This window comes from Natrix helvetica (genome assembly GCF_964273705.1).
Source record: "Natrix helvetica genome assembly, chromosome: 4".
NCBI classification, from domain to species: Eukaryota; Metazoa; Chordata; class Lepidosauria; order Squamata; family Natricidae; genus Natrix; species Natrix helvetica.
The window spans coordinates 125,890,588-125,906,914 of record NC_138550.1 but is presented as its reverse complement, the minus strand read 5'-3'; the positions used below and the strand labels follow the sequence as shown (position 1 = coordinate 125,906,914).

General features: G+C 37.9%; 1 protein-coding gene across 8 annotated transcripts in view; it reads right to left on the bottom strand.

Annotated features, from left to right (window-relative positions):
* DTNA (dystrobrevin alpha) overlaps positions 1 to 16,327 on the bottom strand; it is a 170,368-nt gene that overhangs the window by 12,359 nt on the left and 141,682 nt on the right. For 5 of the 8 annotated variants that reach the window (XM_081950306.1, XM_081950309.1, XM_081950312.1 and 2 more), the window contains 5 exons: positions 12,942 to 13,029; positions 9,158 to 9,264; positions 7,146 to 7,259; positions 5,819 to 5,915; positions 4,601 to 4,621 (listed from right to left, as the gene is read on the bottom strand). In XM_081950306.1, the coding sequence (XP_081806432.1) occupies positions 4,601 to 4,621; positions 5,819 to 5,915; positions 7,146 to 7,259; positions 9,158 to 9,264; positions 12,942 to 13,029 (427 nt within the window). The remainder of the gene's footprint in view (positions 1 to 4,600; positions 4,622 to 5,818; positions 5,916 to 7,145; positions 7,260 to 9,157; positions 9,265 to 12,941; positions 13,030 to 16,327) is intronic. The other 3 variants (XM_081950314.1, XM_081950307.1, XM_081950311.1) reach the window with 1 other exon arrangement.

Here is a 16,327-nt window from a genome sequence, read left to right as displayed (position 1 = left end):
ACTTAATACATTTAGTTATTTATTTATTTAGCGTATGGCAAATATGGTTAACTGCTTTTTTTGTCTTTGGTATATAGCTCCCTCTGCTGGAACCTAGGATAACTCATAACACAGAATTTTGTAATCAGTAACCTACACAAAATAACTTTTAATAATTCTGAAATGCTTAGGGAACATCATTTTATGAATATATGAAATAATAATACACCATTTTCAATTATTATTATTATTATTATGGTTTGTTGCACAGTCTATGTAGTTGACTGCAATGAACCATAACTGAAAAATTATTTGTTAATTGGAAGAACAATGGCCAATAATTGAAAGCTGTAGAAGAAAAGCCGATTTAAAAAAAATCCCATGTGGATTTGATTAATATCAGGAATGTTAAAGAAAGAAACTGAAGGCTTTATTTTAGCAGCTCAAAAAGACTAATTGCATGAATATGCAACAAACAATAGCAAATGTCATCTTTGTAGTAAAAAGGATGAAAAAATTGACCATTTGATTACAGTTGCAGCAAAACTTCACAGACTACAAGTGATGTCATGACTGGATTGCTAGAATTATTCACTGGAAACTTTGCTAGAGATTTGGATTTAAATGTAGTAGACACTTCTGGGGCCATCAAGTTGAAAAGGTTTTGGAAAATGAGCGGGTTAAGATTTTATGAGACTTTAAGAGCCAAAGAAGCAGGCATCTTGTTCATAGCATGGCTAATATAACAGTTACTAAACAGAAGAAAGTCTAATAGAAGTTGCTGTTCCAGGTAATGCTAGGATTGAGGAAAAACAAATGAAAAAATATATGAAATATTATAATTTTGCAGATCAAAGTTGAACACTTATGGAAAAATAAATCTGTTGTTATATCAATCGTGATTGTAGCCTTTAAAGTTATACCAAAAGAACTTCCTCAATATATGGAAATATTGAGCACCTCTCAAAAAACTCCACCCTGCTTGGAACTGTCCATATTCTTAGATGCTACCTTAATAATTCTTAGGTCCTTAATTAGGACTTGAATTATTACATTTCCATCAGTGTGAATCTAACTGTAGATTATTCACACATAATAATATTATATACCATGTAAATGTATTGATACATAATTTACATACCATGTTGTATACATAGTTCAAATATACCATTTAATATAATATAAAACTTCTGTAATGTTATACATGTTTGTCCTCCAAAAGAGTGTGCAAATAGGGATAAAAATAGATGTTTATCACAGCATGTGTAACTGACATAAAACCCTCTTACTGTTGATTTTTTCACATACTTTTATGAATTAGTACTAGTGCTTGCAAAGAGGCAGGTTTAAAGACAAAGAGAAGAGAGTTTTGTATTGCAATTGACTAGAAACACTTAAATAAATGAATGTGTTTTATATCTGTGGAAGTGATGCTGCTGTTGCAGTCTTGGAAGGATTTTCTTCCAACCGGATTGCCCAACTGTCATGGACACTGGAGGAGAATGCTAAGACGTGTAACATTAACCCATGCAGAATCAAGACTGGGGAAAGCTGCTATGAGGGTAATATATACACAAACAACTCTACAATATTGAAATGCACATATAAATGGAACACCATTTATTTGCCATTTGATTTTTGCCGCCAATAGTTGTATGTAAGATGTACTTAGAGCAGGTTATAGTGAAATGTTGCTGAACATCTGTTCTTACATGGATCAAAGTGAAATAAAGAATGGGTTAGCTTTATTCTTCCTGTAATAGGGTATTATAGCAAGAGCACTTAGACTTATACACCACTTCACAGTGCTTTACAGCCCTCTCTAAATGGTTTATAAAGTCAGCATATTGCCCCCAACAATCTGGGTTCTCATTTTAACGACCTCGGAAGGATGGAAGGCTGAGTTAACCTTGAGCCTGGTGAGATTCAATCTGCCAAACTACAGATCAGCAGAAGTAGCCTGCAGCCAACACTCCAGAAGACAGGCTAAAAATACAGAAGGATCTTGACAAACTTGAACATTGGGCACTATCTAATAAAGTGAAATTCAATGGTGAAAAGAATAAAGTTCTACATTTAGGCAAGAAAAACAAAATGCACAGGTACAGTATAAGTGGTACCTTCCTCAATAGTAGTAACTGTGAGATGGATCTTGGAGTCCTAGTGGACAACTATTTAAATATAAACCAGCAGTGTGCAGCAGCTGCCAGAAAAGCCAACACAGTTCTAGGCTACATAAACAGAGGGATAGAATCAAGATCACGTGAAGTGTTAATACCACTTTATAATGCCTTGGTAAGGCCACACTTGGAATACTGTATTCAGTTTTGGTCGCCACAATGTAGAAAAGATGTGGAGATTCTTTGGCTTGTCAGAAGATCGCAAAATAGGATCATGTGACCCCGGGACATTGAAACCGTCCTAAATATAACTCAGTTGCCAAGCATTTTGGTGCTGTGATGTGGAGACTCTAGAAAGAGTGCAGAGAAGAGCAACAACAATGATTAGGGGGCTGGAGACTAAAACATATGAAGAACGGTGGCAGGAACTGGGTATATCTAGTTTAATGAAAAGAAGGACTAGGGGAGACATGATAGCAGTATTCCAATATCTCAGGGGTTGCCACAAAGAAGAGGGAGTCAAACTATTCTCCAAGGCACCTGAGGGTAGAACAAGAAGCAATGGGTGGAAACTAATCAAGGAGAGAAGCAACTTAGAACTGAGGAGAAATTTCCTGACAATTAGAACAATTAATCAGTGGAACAGCTTGCCTCCAGAAGTTGTGAATGCCCCAACACTGGAAGTCTTTAAGAAGATGTTGGATAGCCATTTGTCTGAAACGGTACAGGGTTTCCTGCCTAGGCAGGGGGTTGGACTAGAAGACCTCCAAGGTCCCTTCCAACTCTACTATTGTATTTGTATTGTATTAAGTACTGCAATCTAACCACTGCGCCACCGCAGCTCCTAGGTATGTACTAATGTATTTTTCCATGTATAAGAAGCTCCCATATTTCATACAGTTTTTTGCATCACAGGAACAACAGAGATGAAACCTAGAGTGGCAATGTGATACAGGAAACAACTACAATAGAGAGGAATGATAGAGCTGCATGTAAGATAGAGGCTCATCCAGCATGTGTGGCCTTCTGCTCAGGCTTCCTGTGTATAAGATGCATCTCAATTTTCAAGTAAATATTTTAAAGAAAAAGTAGCGGAAAAATATGGTATCTGCTTTTTCTTCCAGTTCTACTTCTTCTGGTTGGCTGGATGTTTATTATGATTAGCTCCTTGGATATTCTTGTGAAAGAGGTTATAGATAATTTAAACCAAAGAAAATAAAAACCAAGTGTTGCCAGCTACTTCATGACTGTATCTATATGAATTGATATCGTTATGATATGATCCATAATAGGCAGGAGTTACATCTTAAAGAACAACTCCCTCTTATGATATCAATGATGGGGTTGATACTGGACTAGCTAGTTAAAACATACAAGATCATTAAGAAAGGGAGATTCAGGGAATTTCCCATGTTCCTTGAACACAAGTTTTGAACTTGAAAGTGTTCTAAAGCACGACGGAGTGCAAAACACCTCACCATAGCAATTGAATCATTCTGTGTTTAAATTAATGTACATTTCAAGATGCTCTATAATGCTGCATGCTTAAACAGAATACATTAAAGAAAGTAAAACAATATATACTGACCTTAATACTTCATATGTTTATGAAACTGATTCTACTTTTCCCAATTCTTTTACTCCAAAAAACTTCAACAATGCATTTCTTTTACACCTTTTTGTCATATTAAGCATTAACAAGGGTTCTTTGCTCCAAAATACATTTTGTCAAAATTTAATTAGAAGCCGATATTGACATAACGTTGACTCAGTGCTACTAGTTTGCCTTTTGTCAGTGAGCGACTATGCCGTCAATTGCACTGAACTGAAAATCAAAGTTCAGCTTTGTTATAATGAGAAACCTCTCACAGTATCTCTTGACCAGTTATTATGCTACAGTTTAGTAAATCCATGGAGTTAGTTATTCACTAATATTAATATATTTACAAAAAACATGCAAATTGCATCTTAACAGAAAAAAAAAACCTTTTTGAATCTATGTTTGACATTTTTCTTGTATTATTAGCCTGCATGCGTTCTTGGAAAAGAAGAACGTGAACTGAATGTTAGACCAGACAGGACTGTGCCTGATTCTGTAAAACTCTTATTGCCTTACTTTTTAGGAGTGATTTATTTGGACAAATAAAATCAAGCAGACCAAGTATGTTTATCAGTAACCTAACTATTCCTTCACTATAAGATTCATATACTACTATGGCTTGTAAAGGGTTGTTACTGTTTAATGATGAAGTATTTTTAAGTCAGCAGAAAGCCATGCAGATCGCTTACATTTTTAGCAACATCTCAAGAAACTATCTCATAATTAGATGATTGAATATAGTACTTTAATTATTTAGATAAATGGTTAAAGGCATGCAATATAGTGTTGTTTAATTGTCCACAGCAGTATGCACATTTTATGTATGTGGATTTACAGCACACATTTGGACCACAACAACACTCCCTATGTGTTAGTGACATTGACAGACTAAATAACTTACTCCCTGCTTCAATTCTTCTTCCTAAAGAAAAATGGGATGATCATGAATTAGATGATTCTAAAAAAGAAGTGAACTGCAGTGTAACAAAATATCTGCTATTGCCAGCAACAGTGTGCAACTCTCTCAATTTTGGGAGGAGGTGGCAATATAAATATTAACATAAAATAATAATAAATATTATCAATGCCTTCATGCCCCGTTGGTAAAGTTATTAAACAGCTTTTTTTTTGTCTTCAGCCTTGTTATTTTAGGGGAGAAAAGTTTGCAGTTGCATGCTTGGGGCATAACATAAAGCTACTACCTTGGGCCAGTACCTTTTCCTCATCAACTTCAGTCTCCATTACTCCTCTTTAACTTTTCATCTCTTTAATCATTTCTTTCTTACTTAGCAGACTGCAAGGGAAGGGACAGGTTTTTTCCTGCTAGTAGTATGGGATGATTCCTTTCAAACAGCTCTGAAAACTAGGCTGAAGTCTTTTAGATGCACATTTCCATTCTTCAAATACCTATTTGACTATTTTCGGAACCAGTGTTTATGCCCTAGTAGCATTTATGTTTTAAATGTTTTCCTAAAAATTAACAATGACACAATTAATATAAGATGCAGGAAAACTGCCTAGTAGTCATTTCACTGAACAATTGCTGTGATTCTATTCTGAGAGTACCAGGATCAAACCCTCCTCATCTTCACAGTTTATCTCTGGTAAGTCAAAGAGGGCTTTTGCCAGTTTAGGCCAGGTCTAAAATGTCATATTTTCAAGAATTCCAAATAATTACACATTACAACCTCCCCAGCTTATTTTCTTCTCAGGAGCATTAATACTTTTATATTAATTGTTGTTCAGATTACTTGTGCTGAAGAGATTGACAAAAGACATATAAATTAGATTCTTTTAGATTCTTAACAGCACTTACTAACTTCAAGGAGCAAGGAGGTAATTCTTTATTTGCAGAAAAAGACCACCAAATAAACTCAATTCAGGCTGTTTTTATGGTAACAATCGAGCTGCAAGTCACAGAGTAGTAAGGTAATGCAATAATATGATTTTTATTTAGAGAACAGAAGCAAATGATTGCTGTAGCAAATGAGGAACATATCTGACCACAAACCTCTCTGCCTATCTGTAGAATGAAAATAATGATACCATAATAAAACTGTACTTTTTAATTGCAATTTTATAGACCTATTTTGCTTAATACAGTGCTGGAACATTTTACCTTGAGTAGTTTCATGAGGCCTTCTAACTGAACCATGAGTTCTCTTCGGCTTTCCTGAAGAGCTGACATTCTCTGTTCCAACTCGTCTTTCCTCTGTCTAAACAACAAGCAGTGAAGATGAAAGCAGTGCATAAACATGGAACAGAAAGTCTGCATTTGCATCTGAGGTATATGACAATCTGAATATAAGAACTGTACTTGATTTCCTATGTGGATGGATCTTCCAAACTTAGACATGAACTGCCGGGAACAACAGCAATAATTCTCTATTCATAAACATGTCAGCATGCTTTACTTTTACCATTTCTCTGACAGTATAGAGTGCCTTAGGGGGCCTTCATTAATTTTTTCTCCACAAAAATAACTCTGTAAAACCATCCAGTGAGCAAGAACTGTGTCTCCTTAGGCTAAGTCTAACATTTTAATTGTAATATATAGTCTTGCACTGGCTCTATGTCCATTTTAAACTGGATGTTAAACTATGCATATTTCTTTTGGCTCTTTGAACGGAACAACTGGTTTTATTCAACCTTGGCGATAAAGTAAGGATAACTCTTATTTGTATTCAAAATGTTAACGAAAGTAGCTCTACAAAGGGATGTGTGCTTTCAGTGGAATATTAAAATAATGAATACTCTTGCTTGTTTAAAAATGGTTATTATTTCTTACCCAAAATAGACAGTCTTACATGGAATTAAACAAAACAGACAAGAGGTGTTGCGCTAAATGTGACATACACTATATTGCCAAAAGTATTTGCTCACCCATCCAAATAATCAGAATCAGGTGTTCCAATCACTTCCATGGCCACAGGTGTATAAAACCAAGTACCTAGGCATGCAGACTGTTTTTACAAATATTTGTGAAAGAATGGGTCACTCTCAGGAGCACAGTGAATTCCCGCGTGGAACTGTGATAGGATGCCACCAGTGCAACAAATCCAGTCGTGAAATTTCCTTGCTCCTAAATATTCCACAGTCAACTGTCAGCTGTATTATAAGAACGTGGAAGTGTTTGGGAATGTCAGAAACTCAGCCATGAAGTGGTAGGCCACATAAACTCGTCTAACATCAGTGTGTGACCTCACAAATGCACTTCTGGAAGAATGGTAAAAAATTCCCATAAACACGCTCCTAAACCTTGTGGACAGCCTTCCCAGAAGAAGCTGTTATAGCTGCAAAGGGTGGACCGAAGTCATATTGAACCCTATGGATTAGGAATGGGATGCCACTTACAGTAAGTTCATATGCGAGTAAAGGCAGGTGAGCAAAATACTTTTGGCAACATAGTGTATCTCTACCTCCCCATATCTCATTCGCATATTTACCTCAGGAGGCGAAGCTCTGCCAGGAGTGTAGGGTTTTGTGCTGCCTTTTCTGGGGTAGTCTGAGATGCCTGCTCATGTTCAAGCCTCAGCCTGTGAATCTCTTGTAAGATTTCTCTGGCATAGGAAGAGAGAATTTTTTAAAAATGATATGATTTTTTTTTTTAATGAGAAAAGTTGTTTAACACAGATCATTGCAAATAATGTCAACTAATTATGAATAATCTTCTGGATCTTAGTGAGCAAATCATAGCACTCAGAGAAGCTTTTAAATGTTTAAAGCTGCTCTTCTGACAACAAATCCTTTGCCCTCCATCTGGGAACTCTTCAAAAATTGCCACAGAGGTAATTCAAGAAGTTGCTGCCTGCAAAACACTGCAAAAATTGATCAGAACTAGGGCTATCAATCACCAGCACACACCTTAGAAGACTGATAATTCTCTCTAGTCACTTCGCAAGGCTGAAAGATTAACTATTATAAGATAAAAATGACTGGCTTCATGCCTAATATGGCACTAGATCTCATGGTTTCTAAATTGGTGCCTTAACCACTATAGTAAACTGGTTATATTGTAATATTAGCATATTATTTCTCCTTCAACCCTGCTATTTTCTTTCTTTCTCTCGCCTTATTATATCATGTGTTTTCTGAAGAAAAGGGACGAGATTTCTATCACTAAAATCTTAAATGTATTTTAAAATACTAACCCTGTAATAATGTCATGGCAAAGAAAAGAAGTACCGTATATACTTGAGTATAAGCCGACTCGAGTATAAGCCGAGACCCCTAATTTTACCCCAAAAAACTGGAAAAAGTTATTGACTCGAGTATAAGCCGAGGCTGGGAAATGCAGCAGCTCACGGTAAATTGGAAAATTGGAAGCTTCAGCTATTTCGAGAGAACGCGGGGGAGAAATAACTATTTCTAGAACACAAGAAACAGGGAGGTAGCCGCGAGAAAATTCCCAGTCCGCCCGGGATTGGGCGAATCTAGCGAAGAATCTGCCTGCCTGCCTGCTAGCTGGGTCTCCTCCCTCTTGCTCAGCAAGTGAGATTCACTCTCCTCAAGCACGAGCAACTCTTTCGCTTAACGACTAGCGTCTCAAATCGGACATTGCTCACTCCCCGAAGAAAGCAGTCCAAGCAGCAAGGATCTTGGGCCCCCGCGGCGAAGCCGTAGATAGAAAAAGGGGATAGTTTGCTCCGCTGGTGAAAGCAAAAGTGCATTCCGGGCAAGAGCTTTGGGCGTGCGCACAAGCGCGCGCTCCTTCGCCTAAGTACCGCCTAAGGAGCTCGAGCGTGGAGAAGATGGAATCCCGGAGGAGGGGTTTCAAAGCAGAAGCACCCCGGGGGTGGGGAATTCATTCTCTCGCTGGCCACCTGCAAGCGGGGCGCTCTGCCATGGGTGGGAGAGCACGCGCGCGCTCTTCGGTGCTTGGCAGGACAAGGGAGGCCAGGTGGGGAGTGACGGGGAGTTTTTACTTTTCTTTCTTTCCTTACGGCCGGGCTGTCTCTGAAGGGGCTAGAGGTGGGGGGCGGGATTTGCAGCCGAATCGGAAGGAACCGCAGCTGTCAAGAGAAAGCAAATGGGGGCGGCGGCGGAGGAGGGGGGTTGGAAAGCGAGGAGAAACAAAGAACACGGCGAGACATTGCAAGCAAAAAGAAGAGGTGGAGTCTGAAGGGACGCTGCCCCTCACGCCCCCTTGGGGAGCCAGGAAGGAAGGACACAGGACAGTTGAGGGACGGCCGCGCGCAAGTCCTCGGTAACTTCTTTTTTTTTTTTTTGTTCACTGGAGTATAAGCCGAAGTGGATTTTTCAGCCCAAAAAGTGGGCTGAAAAATTCGGCTTATACTCAAGTATATACAGTAAACTCTTCTGTATAATGGTCACTTGTAATATATCAGTGGGTTTCCTTATATGCAATATTGTGAATTTTGCCTTGATACCAACTATACATGCAATATGTTTCATCCACAGACATACATTTGGCTTAATGTACATTTTGGGACTTTACCTGTTCTTATTTTCAAGTTCTGCAATAAGCTGTCGCTGTTGCTTATTTGCATCAATAGAGAATGAAATATCTGGAGTGCCTCTTTGTTGTGGTTGCTGTTGTGGCTGCTGTAAAACAGATCGAACCTGTTATCACATATATGCAAATGAATATATTTAAAGGAAGAAAATGGTAGTTTTGTCCCTTAGTATATCTAAGTATATTGTCCATAAGCATAACGTCATAGCTAAGTCCCTGGATTCAAAATTCACTTTAGCTGAGATTTCACACTATATATTTGACAAATATATAATTTTTCTCATTTCACCTCTATGGTAACATAGATGATAATAACCTTGCTTGTAATTTACAATGTAACTGTAAGAACTGGCAAATTTTAATAGAAATCTTACCCATATACAATAAGGGTAGAACTAGGGTGTTTCCATAGACATTGTGAGCTAAATAAAACGTATTAGTATTTAATAGCAATAGCAATAGCATTTAGACTTATATACCACTTCACAGTGCTTTACAGACCTCTCTAAGCGGTTTACAGAGTCAGCATATTGCCCCCAACAATCTGGGTCCTCAGTTTACCAACCTCGGAAGGGCGAAAGGCTGAGTCAACCTTAAGCCTGTTGAGATTCGAACTGTCAAATTGCAGTCAGCTGGCAGTCAGCAGAAGTAGCCTGCAGTACTGCATTCTAACCACCGTGCCACCATGGCTCTTTAAGTCTGTGTGACGGAGCCTTTTGTTTTATAAAGCAGTGAAATGGTGGACAGATAGTAAAATTAAAACACAACAGACAATAGTCTGCTTTAAGCTGTAATTCTATGTATTTGTAAGTGGATATAATAGGCACATCCAACCAAACAAACCTCTAGAGGTCCCTGAATTGTAACCTACAGTTTTCTTTCACTAGTAAGAAAGCCAGGAAGGTCTGCTGACTAAATTCTTGGCCAGATACAACTGCTTCCTCTTGAGAGTAAATAGTCAAGAAGAAGAGTGCTAGAGTGGCTGGAAGTGGTATGAGAAAAAGGTGCCAGCTTCAAATATAAGTTAAAGCAACCTCTGCTGACTTGGTTGGGGTAGGGCAAGTAAGTGGAGATTCTTATAATTTTATTAAATTCAGGGAATATACTTTTGAGAAGAAATCTATATGATTGTAGGTAATGAAGAATCTATATATAGGTAATTCAGAACATTAAGAATTAGAAAGCAAGAAGAGAAACTCAACCTATGGCAAAGAGGTCAAGTAGAGTTTATTAAGTTATATTCAGTTAGACTTTGTTCTTCTTTCTGGCCAGTACAATCCAATTGCTAATTAAAAATGATTTTCTATGATATTGCCAATTGCTAGTTGCACAGTTAACACTTTAATGAGAGATAATTATACCTAATACATAATATTTCTTCTGTTGCTAAAGGGGAGGAAAAGGGAACAACAATTACCAGAAGCAGTTTTCTAGGCTTTTTCCCCTCAAAGAAAAACAATTTGGTGAAACCAAATCTCTCATAGATGGGGTACAAAGTTGTTGCAGCTGCCTTAGGCGTACTTTATATTATAATCTATTCAGTGATCTGTGGCTTCTTTTGATTTTATAGGCTTGAAGTTAAATCTTAAGGAATAGCATCTTAAGGGAACCTTATATAATGCTTCTAATAAGAAAGCACAGGCAAATGAGGTACATACACAATGATTCAAGCGTGCATAGTAGACACTTACATACACATTCCTCTACCCTAAAAAGATTCAAAAATATCACAAAAATTGAAGGAAATTAATTAAATCTGAGGGAATGACCAGAAGCCTCTTTGAGAACTAAAGTAAGGTTTTAGAAATTGGAAAACAAGTTTCACTATAGTTGTTAGGGATGTAACCCTAGGCTTGGCTTGGCAATGTATATAAGCTATGATTACTTTACTGTTACTTTAAATGCTTAATAGATGTAATTGGTTTGTTACCTCAAGCAGCCATAAGAGGGAGCCAGAATGGCTGTTAGATCTCTGTTTTGTTAGAAGCTGGTTGGTGTATACTGAGGTATTGTGGTTTGCTACTGTTAGCTATATTTTGTGTGCTAGACTGACTATTTTGATAACTGAATTACTGAACCGTGGATGACTTGGACTATTAACTGGACTCTGAATACTTCTATATTTCTACATAGTAAACTATTATATTTTTATACTATTCAGTGTCTCTGTATGCTGATTTGTGCGTGTTATTCCATATCACTCTCATTACACTTCTCTGCATACTCGCTCTTCTAACTGGGAGCTTAATTACTTAATAGTATTAGGTAATCATCCATTGCCTAATGTCATCAAATGAGTTGCTGTATAATCAATAACTTGCTTGTGGCAAGAATTTATTCTGCACATTGCATGGGCGACTATCTAATGTTCTTTGTTTGCCTGAGGTACAATATATATTATATTGATTCCAAACCAACTCCAAACCTTAACAATAAAGTACAGATCATTTTTCTGAGGCACAGAAAAACTAAGGTATCTTCAATATGTATCAGAGAAATTTCAAAGCACACAGGGGTGAAAGAAGAAGAAAGCCCACCTGGTCACTGAAGGCCCTTTTGCCCTAAAGCTACATTGTTGGGTGAGCTTCTCCCTTTGTTGTCCCTGCAATATCAAATCTCCAAAGCTCTTAGTTTATACTTAGAAATTTCATCTGCTTCAGTGGGCACCTCCCAAAGCTATCATTTGGGTTTTTTTCTTTAAGACGAGAAGTCTGTTTTCTAATACTACAAAGAAATTAAGTGAATGAAGCTTGGTGCTCTCTCAAAGCCTTGAAAGAAAAAAGAAGCAAAGACAAATAATCTCAGAAGCCCAGCCTTAGCAACACAAAAGACTGTGCGCAAAGCAAGAAGCCAGATTTTTTTTTAATCTCACAGAAGACTTTTAATAGGACAATTTGTTTTGTTTTTTAGAATTTGCTAGCTCTTATTAATATTGTTATTGTTACTAATAATTGTCATTTGTTTATTTTACATATAAATTCATACCCTGTTTTAAAGAACAAAAATACAATTTGAAAAGCAATGCTAAAACAACAAAACACCGAATAATGAAATAACACAATTTAAAATGCTTAAAAAATTACAGCTATAAGACACTGAAGGGTCTAAATATTTTCCACAAGCAGGAACTAAGAATGTGAAGTATATACCCTGTTTCTCCAAAAATAAGACCTCCCCGGATAATAAGCCAAATCGGGCTTTTGAGCGCATGCGCTAAAATAAGCCCTCCACGAAAATATTGCAACAGAGCAACAGCCATGAGGTGACTACACTCACCGCCTCCTGCACCTTAAAAATAATAAGATCTCCCCAAAAATAAGGCAAAGTGCTTATTTTGGGAATAAAAAGAAAATAAGACCCTGTCCTATTTTCGGGGAAACACGGTATGTTTGTACAAACATATTACATTAGTAGATTTTGTTAATTTAGTAACCATACAACTGGAAGGAGGTTTCTTTGGGACACCCGGAACTAGTTCTGTAGCATAATGAATTCTAACTTCTCAGAGAAAACAGATATTTCAGGAGGAATACATAAATGGCTGCCATAGTTGCACTTCATCAACTATCCACTATCTGAGACAATTCTTTCAGTTGCCTAAGGGTAGGGCTGGTGCTTGTACCAATTTTTCTTTAACTGTATTTAGATTCATTAGATGCAAACAAGCACATCCAAGGGAAAAGCCAGACTGCAATTACAAGGATTGTCTTGGCAAAGATTTTCATATATATAAGAAACATCTTTCCCCCTAATTAAAATTACTTACTGATGAAGTAGTCTCTGCTGCCAGTCTTGCGGCATACCGGGCGATCAGTTTATGTTCTTCATCCAGACGGTTTGGGCTGTCAAGTAAACTGTTACAGGAGAAGGGCAAGGAACAATGAAAAAACATTAATATAAATGTTAAGAGGATAATGCTCATTAACTTATACAGAGAAATGATATCTATGATGCTGATGGTAGGGGAGACATAACAAAAATTAAAAAGAAATGGAAAAGAGGGAGAAAAGGGACATATAATGTTCTTCTATAACCCTATAATCGTAGATCAAGTGAAATAGTTTGATAGCAATTAAAGAAAATTAAGTAATGTGAGGAATTCCCAGCTGATGAAGAGGGTATAAATTATTGACTTTGCCGACTTTACAAAGGGATTAGGCAATTTCATAGTGATTAAATTAAACAAAGCCTACAATCATGCCATCAAAAAGTACCTGCCATAATCAGAAACAGCATGCCTCTTAAAAATGAGCTTTTTTTGTCAGGGTTTCTCAAAAGTTTTTGAGTGATTACAGCTGGAAATAAGCTTCTAAACAAAGCATGTCTACAGGGTATGGTTTAAAAATATCAAGATTGTGGCTACAATGGTGTGATTGAAGATGCACCTATTTTTCTCTGCAAATCATCCCTCCCCCCTCCCTCTCTCACACATATTACAATGCAATACAATAGCAGAGTTGGAAGGGACCTTGGAGGTCTTCTAGTCCAACCCCCTGCCTAGGCAGGAAACCCTATACCATTCCAAACAAATGGCTATCCAACATCTTCTTAAAGACTTCCAGTGTTGGGGCATTCACAACTTCTGGAGGCAAGCTGTTCCACTGATTAATTGTTCTAACTGTCAGGAAATTTCTCCTCAGTTCTAAGTTGCTTCTCTCCTTTATTAGTTTTCACCCATTGCTTCTTGTTCTACCCTCAGGTGCCTTGGAGAGTAGTTTGACTCCCTCTTCTTTGTGGCAACCCCTGAGATATTGGAACACTGCTATCATGTCTCCCCTAGTCCTTCTTTTCATTAAACTAGACATACCCAGTTCCTGCAACCGTTCTTCATATGTTTTTGTCTCCAGTCCCCTAATCATCTTTGTTGCTCTTCTCTGCACTCTTTCTAGAGTCTCCTCATCTTTTTTACATCATGGTGACCAAAACTGAAGGCAGTATTCCAAGGTGGCCTTACCAAGGCATTATAAAATGATATTAACACTTCACGTGATCTTGATTCTATCCCTCTGTTGATGCAGCCTAGAACTGTGTTGGCTTTTTTTGGCAGCTGCTGCACACTGCTGGCTCATATTTAAATGGTTGTCCACTAGGACTCCAAGATCCCTCTCACAGTTACTATTGAGGAAGGTACCACCTATACTGTACCTGTGCATTTCGTTTTTCTTGCCTAAATGTAGAACCTTACTCTTTTCACCATTGAATTTCATTTTATTAGATAGTGCCCAATGTTCAAGTTTGTCAAGATCCTTCTGTATCTTTAGCCTGTCTTTTGGAGTGTTGGCTATTCCTGCCAGCTTGGTGTCATTTCCAAATTTGATGAGTTCCCCATTTATTCCCTCATCCAAATCATTGATGAAGATGTTGAAGAATACTGGGCCTAAAAAAAATCCTTGGTGTACTCCACTGCACACTTCCCTCCATGTAGATGCAGTTCCATTGAGGACTACACGTTGAGTGCAGTTGGTCAGCCAGTTACGAATCCATCTGGTGGTGATGCTGTCCAACCCACATTCTTCTACTTTTTCTAGTAGTAGGTTATGGTCTACTTTATCAAATGCCTTACAGAAGTCCAGGTAAACTATATCGACGGCATTCCTCTTGTCCACCAATATTGTCACTTTGTCAAAGAATGCAATAAGATTAGTCTGGCATGATCTGTTTTTGACAAACCCCTGTTGGCTTTTGGCTATTACTTTGTTTACTTCTAGGTGTTCGCTAATTTGTTGCTTGATTATTTTTTCCAGAATCTTTCCTGGTATTGAGGTCAGGCTGATAGGTCTATAGTTTCCTGGATCTATTTTTTTTCCTTTTTTGAAGATGGGAACCACATCAGCTCTTTTCCAGTCCTCTGGCAGTTCCCCGGTGCTCCAGGATCTCTGAAAGATATTCAGTAGTTCAGTGATTCTGATAACTTATCTGCCAGTTCCTTCAGAACCCTGGATGTAATCCGTCCGGTCCTGGTGATTTGAACTCATCTAGGGTAGACAGGTGCTCACTTACCATTTTCTTCCCTATTTCAATTTGTGTTCCTAATCTGATTTTTGTGGTGCTGTTTTTGATAAGTTGGACTGTTTTATCTCTTTGTGTAAATACAAAGGCAAAAAATGAGTTATAATGAGTTAGTTCTGCTTTCTCCCTGTTGCTTGTCACCTTCTTGCCACTTTCTCCCAGCAATGGGCCAATTGTTTCTTTAACCTTTTTGTTGTTTTTAACATGTTGGAAGAAGCTTTTTTGTTATTTTTTACTTTTGTGGCAAGCCTTTCTTCTTTGTGAGCCTTAGCTTTCCTTACTTCATCTTTACAGGCTCAGATTATTTGCTGATATTCTGCCTTAGTTATGTCCTCCTCTTTCCACTTTTTATACTTAACTTTTTTGTCTTTCAATTTGTCAGAGAGTTCTTTATGCAGCCATGCTGGTTTCTTTTGGGAGCTGTTATTTTTCTTCTTCATTGGTATTGTGTAGACTGAGCTTTTGTAATCTCATTCTTGAGTTGTTTTCCCCTTGAGGATTCTCATCCATGGAATTCTTCCCAAGAATCGCATCCTACCACACACGTCCCTGCGACCTATCCGCTCACACAGGGAGGGGCTCCTCCTGGTGCAGTCTGCTAGGCAATGCCAGCGGGCGACACCTAGGAGTAGATCCTTCTCTGTGATGGGCCCAACCCTCTGGAATGACCTCCCCCCAGACATTCGAACTACCACCGACCTCCGTTCCTTCCGGCAAAAGTTAAAGACTCACCTATTTCAATCAGCTGGCCTGGCACTTTCTTAGTTTTACCTCCCGGGGATTTATTCATTTTAATTGGGTTTGGGGTTTTAATAAGCTTTTAATGTACTATATTTATTATTCTATTACAGTCTTACAACCTCCTTCACCTACGTATTTAATTGTTTAACTGTTTTATGTATGTATTTTATAACGTATTTTAATGACTGTACACCGCCCCGAGTCCTTTCCGGGAGAGGGGGCGGTCTATAAATGTGAATAATAAAATAAATAAATAAGCTCTCTCTAAGTTTATTGAAATTAGCTCTCTTAAAATCCAAGACTCTAGTTTGACTTTGTTCTGCTACTTGTGTTTGCATAATGTTGAATTCCAATATTGCATGGTCACTTGCCTCCAGGGTTCCTATGGCTTCAACACCTTCT